General features: G+C 38.3%; 1 protein-coding gene across 2 annotated transcripts in view; it reads left to right on the top strand.

Moving 5' to 3' along the window:
- The window catches only part of TCTN3 (tectonic family member 3), a 39,165-nt gene extending 28,457 nt beyond the window's left edge, over positions 1 to 10,708 (top strand). For both annotated transcript variants that reach the window (XM_077125565.1, XM_077125564.1), the window contains one exon: positions 10,341 to 10,708. In XM_077125565.1, the coding sequence (XP_076981680.1) occupies positions 10,341 to 10,577 (237 nt within the window). In that variant the 3' untranslated portion in view covers positions 10,578 to 10,708. The remainder of the gene's footprint in view (positions 1 to 10,340) is intronic.
- The last annotated feature ends 3,150 nt before the right edge of the window (positions 10,709 to 13,858 follow it).

Genomic DNA, 13,858 nt, shown 5'->3' with positions numbered 1-13,858 from the left:
CTGTGTTTTTATTTTCTTATTTTTTACTTATCTGAATTTTTTTTTAACTCTTTAACATTCTAAATAAACTTTTAAAAAAGTCACCAGGATGTGAGGCACACAACTAGGTGAATGAACCTTGAGAGAATTGAGTGAAATAAACCAGAAACAAAAAGACAAATATTATAATATCTCACTAATTTGGACTAACTATTATGTGCAAACTCTAAGAATTGAATTCGAGAGCATAGGTTATCAGGTGAAGGCCTGTTGTAAAGATTCCAGACTGTAAGCTCTTACAGAAGTTACATCTATTTCAGAGTTGTAACTGTTATTTCTAAATTCTGAGATACTGAGCTCCTTGTGTATAACCTGGTCATTCCATGGAACTTTGGGTATTTGTGTGACAGCTGAGACTTATAGGTAAAGTTCTAAAGCTATGAAAGTTAAAAGTCAGCATTACCCCAATATAGCAAACTGTTGAAAAGTTGAAAAAGTGGTCTGACTTCAATTAGGATATGAATGAAACTGATCTGGGTTGAACCTTAGTAAATCAGACTAAAGGGTAAGGAATGATATTGACTGTATTTTTTTTAACTTTTTAAATTGTATAATATAGCATATATAGAAAGCAGAGAAAGAAAAAAGCAATAGTTTTTAAAGCACTATTCAACAAGTAGTTACAGGACAGATCCCAGAGTCTGTCATGGGTAACCATACAATCCTCTCAAATTTTTCCTTTTAACTGCTCCAGAATATAGGAGGATAGAAGGAATAAATATTTTTTTTATCATCACAATTGACTTTTTTTTGTGAAAAATAACATATATACAAAAAAGTAGTAAATTTCAAAGCACAGAACAATAATTAGTTGTAGAACAGATTTCAGAGTTTGGTATGGGTTACAATTCCAAAATTTTAGGTTTTTACTTCTAGCTGCTTTAAGACTCTGAAGACTAAAAGACATCAATTTAATGATTCAGCAGTTATATTCGTTGGATAAACCCTACCCTTCTCTGTGTAACTCCGCCATCACCTTTGATCTTTCTGTCCCACTCTTTAGGGGTATTTGGTCTATGGCCATTCTAACTTTTTCATGTTGGAAGGGGTCAGTAATACAGGTAGGGAGATGGAACTAGCTGATGTTCCTGAGAGGCAGGACCCTCTAGGGTTCAGGACTTACCTGGTCCAGGGACCCATCTGGAGGTTACAGGTTTCTGAAAAGTTACCCTAGTGTATGGAGCCTTTACAGAATCTTTTTTTTTATTTTTAATTTTATTAATTAAAATTACAAGAAACAAACATTCCCAACACATACACTCAGCAATTCACAATATCATCACATAGTTGCATATTCATCATCATCATCATTTCCCAGAACATTTGCATTAATTCAGAAAAAGAAAAAGACAACAGAAAAATATAACAAACAGAAAAAAAAATTTTTACAGGCCATACCCCTTACTGATCCCTTTCATTGATCACTAGCATTTCAAACTAAATCTATTTTAACATTTGTTCCCCTTATTATTTATTTTTATTCGATATGTTCCTCTCATCTGTTGACAAGGTAGATAAAAGCATCAGACACAAGGTTTTCACAATCACACAGTCACATTGTGAAAGCTATATCATACAATCATCATCAAGAAACATGGCTACTGGAACACAGCTCTACATTTTCAGGCAGTTCCCTCCAGCCTCTCCATTACATCTTGGATAACAAGATGATATCTACTTAATGCATAAGAATAACCTCCAGGATAACCTCTCAACTCTGTTGGGAATCCCTCAGCCATTGACACTTTGTTTCATTTCCCTCTTCCCCCTTTTGGTGGAGAAGGTTTTCTCAATCCCTTGATGCTGGGTCTCAGCTCATTCTAGAGTTTTTCTCAATACATTGATGCTGAATCTCAGCTCATTGTGGGATTTCTGTCCCACGCTGCCAGGAAGATCCACACCCCTGGTAGTCATGTCCCACATAGACAGGGGGAGAGTGGTGAGTCTGCTTGCTTTGTTGGGTGGAGAGAGAGGCCACATCTGAGCAACAAGAGAGGTTCTTTTGGGGGTGACTCTTAGGCTTAATTCTAAGTAGGCTTGACCTATCCCCTGTGGGGTTAAGTTTCATATGAACAAACCCCAAGACTGGGGGCTCAGCCTATAGCTTTGGTTGTCCACACTGCTTGTGAGAATATCAAGAATTCAACTTGGGGAAGTTGAGTTTTCCCCTGTTCTCACCATTCCCCGAAGGGGACTTTGCAAATACTTTTCCACTCACTGATCAAATCACTCTGGGATTCATCAGGGCATCACCTGGACAAACCAACAAAATCTCATGTCCTATACAAAGTTCCACGTACTTAAGGTGTTCAATCAACTATCTACATAAGTTTTATTAGGAGATGTACTAGTCAAAGTATAGATTTGTACCAAATAAACATTGTTTGCTTTAGTCTCACACATTATTTGAAATTTTAAAATATTAAGTACCACCTATTTTCAGCACACTGCAGTAATGACATTCTTTTGTTCTTCCTCATGCAAAAACATTTTTTTTAATTTGTATATTTAGTCACTATCATTATACACTCTAGGCATTCCTAGATTACACCATCTCAATCTTTATCGTCTATCTTTCTTTGTGATTTCATTTATGCCCCAGCCCTCCTCCCTCTATCATTCTCATATGCAGCTTCATTCAGTGTTTTAACATAATTGTATTACAGTTAGGTAATATTGTGCTGTCCATTTCTGAGTTTTTATATTCAGTCCTGTTGCACAATCTGTATTCCTTCAGCTCCAATTACCCATTATCTTCCCCTATTTCTATCTCCTGATGATCTCTGTTACCAAGGAAATATTCCAAGTTTATTCACTAATGTCAGTTCATATCAGTGAGACCATACAGTATTTGTCCTTGTGTTTCTGGCTACTCACACTCAGCATAATGTCCTTAAGGTCCATTCATGTTGTTACATACTTCATAACTTTATCCTGTCTTACAGCTGCATAATATTCCATCTTATGTAAATGTCACAGTTTGTTTAGCCAACTGTCTGTTGATGGACATTTTGGCTGTTTCCATCTCTTGGTAATTGTTAATAATGCTGCTGTAAACATTGGTGTGTAAATGTCCATTTGTGTCCTTGGCCTCGTGTCCTTTGAGTAGAGACAGCATATAGATGGGTCCTGTTTTTCAATCCATTCTGCCAGACTATGTCTTTTGATTGGAGCATTTAATCCATTAACATTCAGTGTTATTACTGCATGGGTAGTACTTTCTTCTACTATTTTGCCTTCTGGATTTTATATGTCATATCTAATTTTCCTTCTTTTTACCTTTACTCATAGTCTTCCTTTCTACACTCTTCTCCACACCTCTCTCTTCTGTCTTTGTATCTGTCTCTAGTGTTCCCTTTAGTATTTCTTGCAGAGCTGGTCTCTTGGTCACAAATTCTCTCAGTGGTTTTTTGTCTGAAAATGTTTTAATTTCTCCCTCATTTTTGAAGGACAGTTTTGCTGGATATAGAATTCTTAGTTGGCAGTTTTTCTCTTTTAGTAATTTAAATATATTATCCCACTGTCTTCTTGCCTCCATGGTTTCTGCTGAGAGATCTGCGCATAGTCTTATTGGGCTTCTCTTGTATGTGATGGATTGCTTTTCTCTTGCTGCTTTCAAGATCCTCTCTTTCTCTTTGACCTCTGACATTCTGATTATTAAATGTCTTGGAGTATGTCTATTTGGATCTATTCTCTTTGGGGTATGCTGCACTTCTTGGATCTGTAATTTTAAGTCTTTCATAAGAGTTGGGAAATTTTCAGTGATAATTTCCTCCATTAGTTTTTCTCCTCCTTTTCCCTTCTCTTCTCCTTCTGGGACACCCACAACACATATATCCGTGAGCTTCATATTGTCTTTCAATTCCCTGAGTCCCTGCTCATATTTTTCCATTTTTTTCCTATAGTTTCTGTTTCTTGTCGGATTTCAGATGTTCTGTCCTCCAGTTCAGAAATCCTATGTTCTGTCTCTTGAAATCTACCATTGTAGGTTTCCATTGTTTTTTCATCTCTTCGACTGTGTTTTTCATTCCCACAAGTTCTGTGATTTGTTTTTTCAGACTTTCAGTTTCTTCTTTTTGTTCTTTCCTTGCCTTCTTTATATCCTCCCTCAGTTCATTGATTTGGTTTTTGATGAGGTTTTCCATGTCTGTTCGTACATTCTGAATTAATTGTTTCAGCTCCTGTATGTCATTTGAATTGTTGGTTTGTTCCTTTGACTGGGCCATATCTTCAATTTTCCTAGTGTGATTTGTTATTTTTTGCTGGTGTCTAGGCATTTAATTACCTTAATTGTTTATTCTGGAGATTGCTTTCACTTCTTTTATCTAGGGTTTTCTTGCTGGATGAATTTGTTGTCTATTTGTTCTTTGACATTCTGTTCAGCTTTATCTGGACCTTTAGCTCAAGCTTTGTTTAACAGAGGAGAATTTTTCAGTTCTTGTTTTCTTGTTTCTTGCCCTGCTTGTGTGGTGCCTTTCCCCCGCACACACTTAGGAGGGTCTACTTAAATATTAAAGACCCCAGCCAGATTTTCCCAGACCAGACTGGCCTCCTATCAGGAGGGAAGAGTCACCTGCGTCAGTTTTCCTTGAGGGTGAGACCCAGCAGGTTGAAAGACTTTCCTGTGAAGTCTCTGGACTCTGTTTTTCTTATCCTGCCCAGTATGTGGTGCTTGTCTGACTGCAGGTCCCACCAGCATAAGATGATGCGGTACTTTTAACTTTGGCAGACTCTCCCTGCCGGGGGCGTGGTAGGCTGGTTTTAATGGCTTCAAATTACAAAGCCCTGGCGTCTGAATTCCTTGATGGAGGGATTCCACCTGGGTGGGGCTTCACCTCTCCCCTGGGGAAGGCACAAGCTCCAGACAAACCCCAAAAAGAGCTCACTTCTGCCTATGCCTGGGGCAGTTGCAGCCTGAAAAGTCCTGCTGCTGTATCCAGAGGCAGTCAAGCCTTTGTAGATACACAGCCACAAAAACCTCTGTTTCCTTCTCTTTTTTATCCCCTTTTATTGTCAGTCCTGCCCCCTTGGCACCGAGGCAAAGATGAGCAACCTCCGCTTTGATCAGGTTCACCTAAGCTGGGGGCCTATTTTTAGTAGTCAGAATTTGTTAATTAGTTCCACAATTGGCGTTTGATTGTGCCCAGTCCCTGCTGTTGGTAAAGTCCTTTCCTTTCCTGTCTGGGAAGCGGCCTGTGGGGGAGGGGCACTGGCCGCTGCAGCTTTGGGAACTCACGGTTCTGGGGGGTGCTCGCAGCCGGTCCAGCTGGCCCAGACTGGGGTACGCTGTATGTCTGGTCACTATCGTGGCTCTGGAAGCTGTTCTGTACTGTTTCTGGTTATTTAGTAGTTGTTCTGGAGGACGAACTATAATGCGCACGTTGTTAAGCCGCCATCTTGACCCAGAAGTCCCTCATTTAGCTTTTTTTAATCCTCAAATATTTCATGGTTTCTGATCACTCATCATTCATCATAAGGCCTTTCCCAGTGTTCCCTCTAGGACGTAAACGCCATGAACTCAGAGATTTGGTTGCCTTGACTGTTGTACTCCAGGGCCTGGAATATAGTATCTGCTCCATGTAGGCGTTTGAGAAATATGTGTTGCATAAATGAATGAAGTATTTCTTGATTTAAGAAGGTTGATGAAGTTCAGTGTTTCTCTCTCAAGTGGAAAGGCACATGGCGAACATAGTGTCATCTGCTAGCTTCCTCTCTAGCTCCCCGGGAGGCGTTTTCCTTCATCATCTCCAGAAGTTGCTGGCTGGTGGACTCTCTGCTTCATGGTTCTGCAGCGTTCTCCTTTCTCAGAATCACCTGGCTTTCTCTCTCACCATTCTCCTTTACAGAATCTTATATATTGGCCTAGGTTTCTTTAGGATTGGCAGGAATGGTTTTTGTTGGGGTTATAATAGGTAGCAATAATATTGACTGTCTTTTAAATTTTCTGTGCAAGACGAAAGGAAGGGATGTTTATTTTGTGCAAAATTAATATTTTCTGTAACACACTATATAATTTAACTAATGTGGTCAGCTTATTCAAACACTATAATTACATGGAACCATAAATAGGGAGTGAGACCTTGTTGGTTTGTACAGATTGGTGTGATGTCCCGATGTATCCCAGGGTAAGCTGGGCAGAAGGAAAAAAAAAAAGCATTTGAGAAGTCCCCTTGAGAGACTAGGGATAAAGGTAGAAATACTAAACTTCTACACCTGGGCAAGACTTGATATTTTTGCGAGAATTGGGGACTGCCAATTTGATAGGAGAGGCCGTCAATTTTGGGGCTAACCCTTTTGAAATATCCCTGCAAAGGAGAAGCTAAGCCTACTTATGATTATACCTAAGAGTCACCCTCAGAGAACCTCTTTTGTTGCCAAGATATGGCCTCTCTCTCTTGAAACCAACTCTGCAGGTGAACTCACTGCCCTCACCCTTCATGGGACATGACTCCTGGGGATGACCTGGCCCTGGCATCATATGAGTGAGAAAGCTTTCTTGAACAAAAGGGGGAAATAAATAAAGTTTGAGTGGCTGAGAGATCTCAGAGTCAATGTCCTTCTGGAGATTATATGTAGATATCCCTTTTCAGGTTTTGGTGTATTAAAGTAGCTCATCAAAAGGTAACCATTATGAAATGAAAAGACAGGCTTTGGACTGGGAGAAAATATTCCTTAATTATCTGACAAAGAATATCCAGAATATAAAAAGAACTCTCACAAATAAATAATACAAAGACAAAAACTTCTTAATGCGCAAAAGACCTGGAAATTTGACAAAAGAAGATAAACAAATGGTCAGTATGCAATATCATTAGCCATTAGGTTGTCTTTTTGGAGGATAACTTCTCTCAATCTTTTATAAAACCATTAGATCCCCTAATTTTTTTCCTTTATCTTCTGTTGTCCATCTCTATACTTTTGTTCTTTCAGAAGAGTTCCACTTTCAAGAAGAAGTCCAACCTTATCTTCTAACCTTCCTTTATGCTGAATTTTTTATTTTGGCTATCACATTTTTAATATCTAAGAGCTGCTTCTTATTCTCTGAATGTTTCTTTTCATAGTTTTTCCTTCTTATATATCTTTGAAGATATTTACAACTTACTTTCTTTACCTTTCATTGAGTCTGTTTCCTTTGAGCTATTTATTCTATTCATTTGGCTCAGTTTCTCTCTTGAATATATGAAGATTTCCTCAAATGTTGCGCAATCTTGAGCTGTCCATCCAAATTTAAGAATAAGCTGTTAAACTGATAGAAAACTTGGATCATGGGTAAGACTTACTGATTGGTGGCTTTTGCTATAGGGCAATTGGGTAAGGTTGCTTTTGGGGTTGTGGAACTGCCACTGTCAGCATCTTTATGTCTTTTGGCTGGGACTGTTAATTTTCTCCAGAGAAGACTTTCTAGACTCCTGTTTGAGAGATATGGTTAGAAGACCAGTTGCTAATATTGTGGCTCTAGATGAGGGAAAGGATTTCGTTACACAGATTACTCTCCCTACTTTTAGTTTCATACTTCACTCTGCCCTTCTCTCTACCCTGCATCCTAAAGTTCATAATTTCTTTTATTTAATCATGCAATTTCTGGTTGAAGTGGAGGAGGAATAGTGTCTGTTTGCATGAGGAAGGAGGTGTATAACCATTCAGTGCCCATTATCTGCCCCTACCTCATCCCTACCTCCCTGTTTCTCTGATTACTGAGACTTTCCAGAGTTTTACAGAACAGATCTGCTTGCTTTTAGTCAAGTCTTTTAGGTTTTGTCTTCTTTCCTTCTGTAAAACCATGGTTCCATGTCTTTTGTTTTCATATACTTTGATACATCTCCATTTCAGTGAAAATGGAATTTTTGTACCTTTTTATTTTTAAAATAGAGTTATTTTTGAGATGCAAGGGAAGAAGGCATATCTTTACATTGCCATTTTTAAAACAAATGTCTATTAGTAGATCTTGATAAGTGCATATACTGGGTGAGTATGAAAGAAAAGCTCATACTTTTTCATGTGGGGTTTCCCAGCCCCTGAAACACCAGCATAAGACTTTATAGCTTTGAGCATATGTTGGTTCATAGCTACCATGGGGTTCAGTTCAGGGTATAGGCTGAGTTCAAGGCTCCAGAAATTCCCTTATTTGGGAGTTTGAAGGTGCTAATGACACTGCTCTTTCCCCTACTTGAGTGTGAAACCATTTAAAAGGAGTTAGACAGATGGATATCAAAATGTCAGCTTTATTACTGATAAATCCTAGGGTGGTGGAGGTGGCTTGGGTGCACAGCAGTATGACTTCCTAATGCAATACTATACTCTTCCATACTGAGGCCATTACCCAAATTCCAACCATGGCTCCTTTGGGTATCCTGGAACTGCTGGTTAAGAATTTGTCTTTACCCCAAAGGCTCTAAAATTAATCTGAACAGCACATTGATTAACTCCTGGGTGATGCAGAACCCAAGGGTGAAAATTCACTCCCTATTCTAGTACCCATCCCCAAGTATGTCTAGCCACCTTGGCTAATAGAGTTCACCACACATTCTATAATGTGATCTGATTAAATGATAATATTAACATGCTTCAGTAATAAAATGTCAACTACAAAGATTCTAAAACTTGAATATAAATTCTCATTCCCATTATGAAGTGTTTTGGGAAAAATTAAATTCCTAAGAGTAACTCTTGTATATTCAAGTCCAAAGAAATTAAAGTCCGAAAGTTTTAAGGTAAAGTGTAAAATCAAATATTTTGACTTATAAGTCAAAGTCCTAAGAAAGTCCAAAATTCCTAAGTAATTAGCTCTTCCCCATTTTCTTTCTTTGGTCATTCTCAGTCAGTCTTCAGTGGCTGGCTGAAACGGGGATTCCTTTAGCTTCAGCTTAAGCTAACTTGGCTTGGAATATGTGTAAATTATGAAAGTTATAATTTATGAAATTATGGTAGTTCTATGCCATGTCCCTTGTGTCACTGTTTAAAAAAAGAATCAAGAGTTAATATGACATACAAAATTATCACAGCACTGGCCTCATACCCATTAAAAAAAAAAAAGCCAAATCTCACTCCCTAGAAGGGTTATTCTGGACAAAATTATGTTTCTAGGACCTTGTACTCAGTCTTACCAGTGACTACAGCAGATAATACTTGGCAAGTAAAGGAAGTTGAATGGAGAAAATGTAATTTCAGGCTCAACAAGATAGCAATTTACAGTCAAATTATAACCATAAATTTGGTGAGCATGGAGTGGGAAGAGAATTTGTTTGAAGTAAAAATGATTCTGATATCAGGCTGCAACCTGATATCAAAAGCTGTGTCTGTTTGGTGGATCTGATACTTGAGGCAGACTAAGACCTCTCCTCCTGGAAGTATTTTAATTGAATTGATGGGTGGTTGTGATGGTTAGGTTCTAGTGTCAACTTTGCCAAATTATGAGGCCCGGTTGTCTGGTCAGGTAAGCACTGGCCTGACTGTAGCTGCAAGGGTTTGTCATAGCTGGCTGATAAACTGGAATGCTGGTGTATTAAATCATCAGTTAGTTGACTGCATCTGTGGCTGATTACATCAGTGATCAACTAAGGCGCACCTCCCACCAATGAAATAATCCAATCAGTTGAAGGCTTTTTAGAGAGGAAGAGACTTTTTCATTGCCTCTTCATCCGGTAAGCCTTTCCTGTGGAATTTGTCCACACCTTTCATTGGAGCTGCCAGCTTCACAACCTGCTCTATGGGTTTTGGACTCTTCCATTCCCACAGTTGCATGAGACACCTTTATAAATCTCATATTTACAGATATCTCCTGATGATTCTATTTCTCTAGAGAACCCTGACTAATACAGGGTTATAAGAGGGTGCTTTCTAACCCTGAGAGTCTATGAATCTGATTTTTTAAAAAAGCTACATTACTGAGTTCTTCACTTTTTCAACGAAGTTTCACATTTCTTTCTAAAATTTAATAGAATTGCCACTATCATTTCTACTTATATATGTGTACTGTTTCATAACCTGAATTGTCAACACAAACAGTTTTGTCATTTGGCCTCTCTGATATCAGGCAACTCCACAATTGGAGAATACTAAAGTCAGTTTTTAGGTGGATGTAACTGTGCACAGTTCTGGTGTCATGGACTGTTGCTTAAAAATTCATTTCTATGTGACTTACATAAAGAAACCTACAAGTGACCAATATAAGAAAAAGGTATAGCTTGCTTAGATCAATTTGGTTTTGGCCTTTCTTCAGAAGTAGTAATAATGAGAACTAAGTTAGATGGCTTTATGAATAGATAGTAAGCACTGACCTGTCATTAACCTTCTTCCTGCAGGATCCCCAACCAGTAACAGAAGTATCTTTGACAACTCTTGTGACCTTTGTGGACATCACCCAGAAGCCAGAGCCTCCAAGGGGCCAGCCCAGAATAGACTGGAAACTACCATTTGACTTCTTCTTTCCCTTCAAAGTGGCATTCAGCAGAGGTGTACACTCTCAGAAAGATTCAGTCTCTTCTATTGTTATACTATGTCTCGTACTACTTGGAGTTTTCAACCTAGAAACTAAGTGAAGAAAAAAGTCAAAGATTTCACTTTTCCCCATGGGAAGTTCTGAGGCAGCCTACTTATCTTGGCTAAAACAGATCCTCACCTGCTCATGACTAGAGAGCATTTAGGATAATAAAGGACCTAAACAAAGGAATCTTTGTGTGTGAAAGAAGGTATTTTAGTAAAGCAAAAAAAGTATTTTTTCATCATAGCTCTTGGCTTCAGGATCTACCAGCAGTGCATCTTCTTAAGCAGGGAAGGCAAAGAGACCTTCCTCTAGTCTTTCCAGTTATATTGTGCCTTCTTAAAGGTTTGGAAGATCTTCATCCATCTCCCTACAGGTACTTAGGCCCAGCAGGAAAAGGAGGCCTCTCATGCTGTCACCTGGGTGAGCTCAGGAATAGCTGCCTTCTGGACTTGAAAGGAGCTGACTGTTCAGAATAGAAAACTGCTAGCTGTATAGTTTGTCTGCATCCTCCCCACTCACTTGGGCCACACCTTTTGCCCAAGTATGAGTGGGAAAAGCAATTCCTTCTACTCAGTTTCTAAAATAAATGCAGAGGGAAATCCCAGCTGTCTGTTTTACTTACAAATGACTTTACCACTCATTTCTGCTCTTTCCTTCCTTCCATTGTGGTGAAAAATAAAACTGATGGAGACTTGGTAGTACTAATTCCAGTGGCATAGCAGAAGTTACCTGTGGTTGTCAGGCTTGTGAATATTTTACTATGTGTGTGATTAAAAAATTATGAAAGGATATTCATAAATAGCATAATCACATTCAAATCAGGGGGCTTGGGTTCTATTCCTGGAAAATACACTCTGAAAACCCAATTTTGTGGCATTGGCATTGATAGTGAGCTCAGCATGAATTTTTCATTTCAACAAAAGGTGGACTGTGCAGACATGGTTGCTCCTTGCCTGCCTGACCAATTCAGAAATTTTGACTTGCAGAGGATATGACTTAAATAGGTAGTTTCCTATTATCATTCCTGGGTAAAGAGGAATTGGTTGGGAATTATGATGGAAAACTTGAAAAGCAAGCAGTATAAGGTTCAGGCCTAGAGCAGAATTATGCCATCATTGTAATTAAAGTAAAACTTTGATAATGTTATTAAATACTTCTAGTTTCTTTAAAACTTTAAATCCCTTTTATAAAGAATAGAATGTAATTTAACTTCACCAAAAGTCACTTACTGTTTGTGAAATACAGAATTGTAAGGTATAACCCTTCAGCATGCTAGCCATTTAGTAGGGGAAGATTGGCATGTGACCTAGTAGAATTAAGAAGAAAGTGGTATTATTATGTTTATTCAGAGAGGTGGGCAATCATTGTGGCCCAAACTAGTGAAAGGCATATTCTGAAGAGGTGGTAAGATTGAAGCTGAATGTGGGGAGGTGGATAGGATTAGGAGGAAGGAAGCAGGCGAGCCCAGGAGTCAAGGATGGCTTGAACAAAGGCCAATGTGGACTGAAGGGTTGGGAAATTGAAGTGACTAGTAGAAAGCACTGAATGAATAAAATAGAAACTAAGATGGTATCACAGGGTAAGTCATTATATGGGGACTTGAAAGTGAGGTAGAGAAAATTAGGAGGTAGTCTGGTTTTCTCCATTGTATATTAATGCTCTGAATCTAAAATGTCCTTTAAATAAAGTATATACTAAATCATCATAAATCCTTCATGAGCAGAAAGTATTAATTGTGAACACCATCTCTGACCAGATTATCATTTTGCCCCATTCCAAATCATCTGGAAAGTAACCCATTTCTCTTGAAGGAGTGGCAAAGTTCTTGTAATATTTATTACTAAACCAGGAAGAAGTGAGCAGGTGCTTCTGTGCAAGGGAGATTCTGCACAAGCCTACAGTTAGGAATCAGGAGGTGGAAAACTGGATGTCCTACCAGAGTTCATTACACAGACAATGTTTAGCCAGCAACACTACCACCAAAGGGATTATGCTAAAATTGACCACAGAGTTATTTGAGTCTCTAGGTTCTTCAGGTTTTGGATTCTTAAATGGAAATAACCCACTGATGCTAGGTTATGGGGTTCAGACTAAATGTCTCCTCCCAACAGCAGACCTTTTTAGAATCCTATACCTCTACTCCTTTATTCAAATTCTTTTCCCCATGTCTAGGTGTTATGAGACTATTCTGTGCCTTTTAAAAAATAACAACAGCTTTATTGAGATAAATTTCACAAACCGTGGAACTCGCCCTCTTAAAGTGTACAGCTGTGATTTTTAGTATATTCACAAAGTTGTGCAGCCATCTAATTACAGGATATTTCTATCATCACACACACACACACACACAAAAATCCATTATCAGTCACTCCCCACTCCCCCCTATTAACTCCCTCAACCCCTGGCAACTACACAGAAACTTGCTGTTTCTATGGATATTATCTATTCTGGACATTTCACATAAATGGAATCATATAATATGTGGCCTTCTGTGTCCGACTTCTTTCACTTAGCCTATGTTTTCAAGGTTCTTCCATGTAGTGTGTATCAGTACTTTATTCGTTTTCATTGCCAATTAAAAGAAATAATTTTGTATAAATTAAGAATAATTTTGATTATTCTTCAGGTTGTTTCTACTTTGGGCTATTATGAATATTTCTACTATGAAGACTCAAGTATAGGTTTCTGTGGGGAGATATAATTTCACTTCTCTTGGGAATTAATAGAAATAGTAACTCCATTATTAATTTTTTGAGGAACTACCAAACTGCTTTACAAAGAGGCTGCAATTTCTCCACATCTTTGCCAAAATTTTTTTTTTAGCAGTACTTAGGGGTGTACAAGGGTATCTTGTGGTCTCTGTGCCTTATTTTTTCTGCTAGGACTTCTAAACTGTAGTATATAGTGATCTTATACCAGAAATGGCCTCTTCCAAGGCAGGAATCTCAGTTGTTCTCTTCCTCTCTACCTTTGTCCATCTGGTTAGCCTGTGAGCCCCCTTTCCAATTACAAGATTGTTTAACATTTAGATAAGATTTTGTGGTCATCTTATCTCCAGTCACTCTTTGGACAGACTTTCAAATCATTATCTTTTGCATTTTAATGATTACACATTAAGTTCTCTACTTAGTTTCCTTTGACATTTTGAAAATATACCTATAGAACAATGCATTCCTCTTAGTTCTATCCCTTTATCGATATAGGTAAGTTATCAGGCATTTGACTTGCAATACAGATCTCTGTATTGTAATCAAGTATTAAATTTAATGAGCAAGTTTTACTGTACAAGAGTATGTACAATTTGGATAGAATGAAATAAAACCCTTGCTGGCCTGC

This window comes from Tamandua tetradactyla, chromosome 13 (assembly GCF_023851605.1).
Source record: "Tamandua tetradactyla isolate mTamTet1 chromosome 13, mTamTet1.pri, whole genome shotgun sequence".
NCBI lineage: Eukaryota > Metazoa > Chordata > Mammalia > Pilosa > Myrmecophagidae > Tamandua > Tamandua tetradactyla.
The sequence above is the reverse complement of the archived record's forward strand: the minus strand, read 5'-3'. Positions and strand labels throughout refer to the sequence as shown.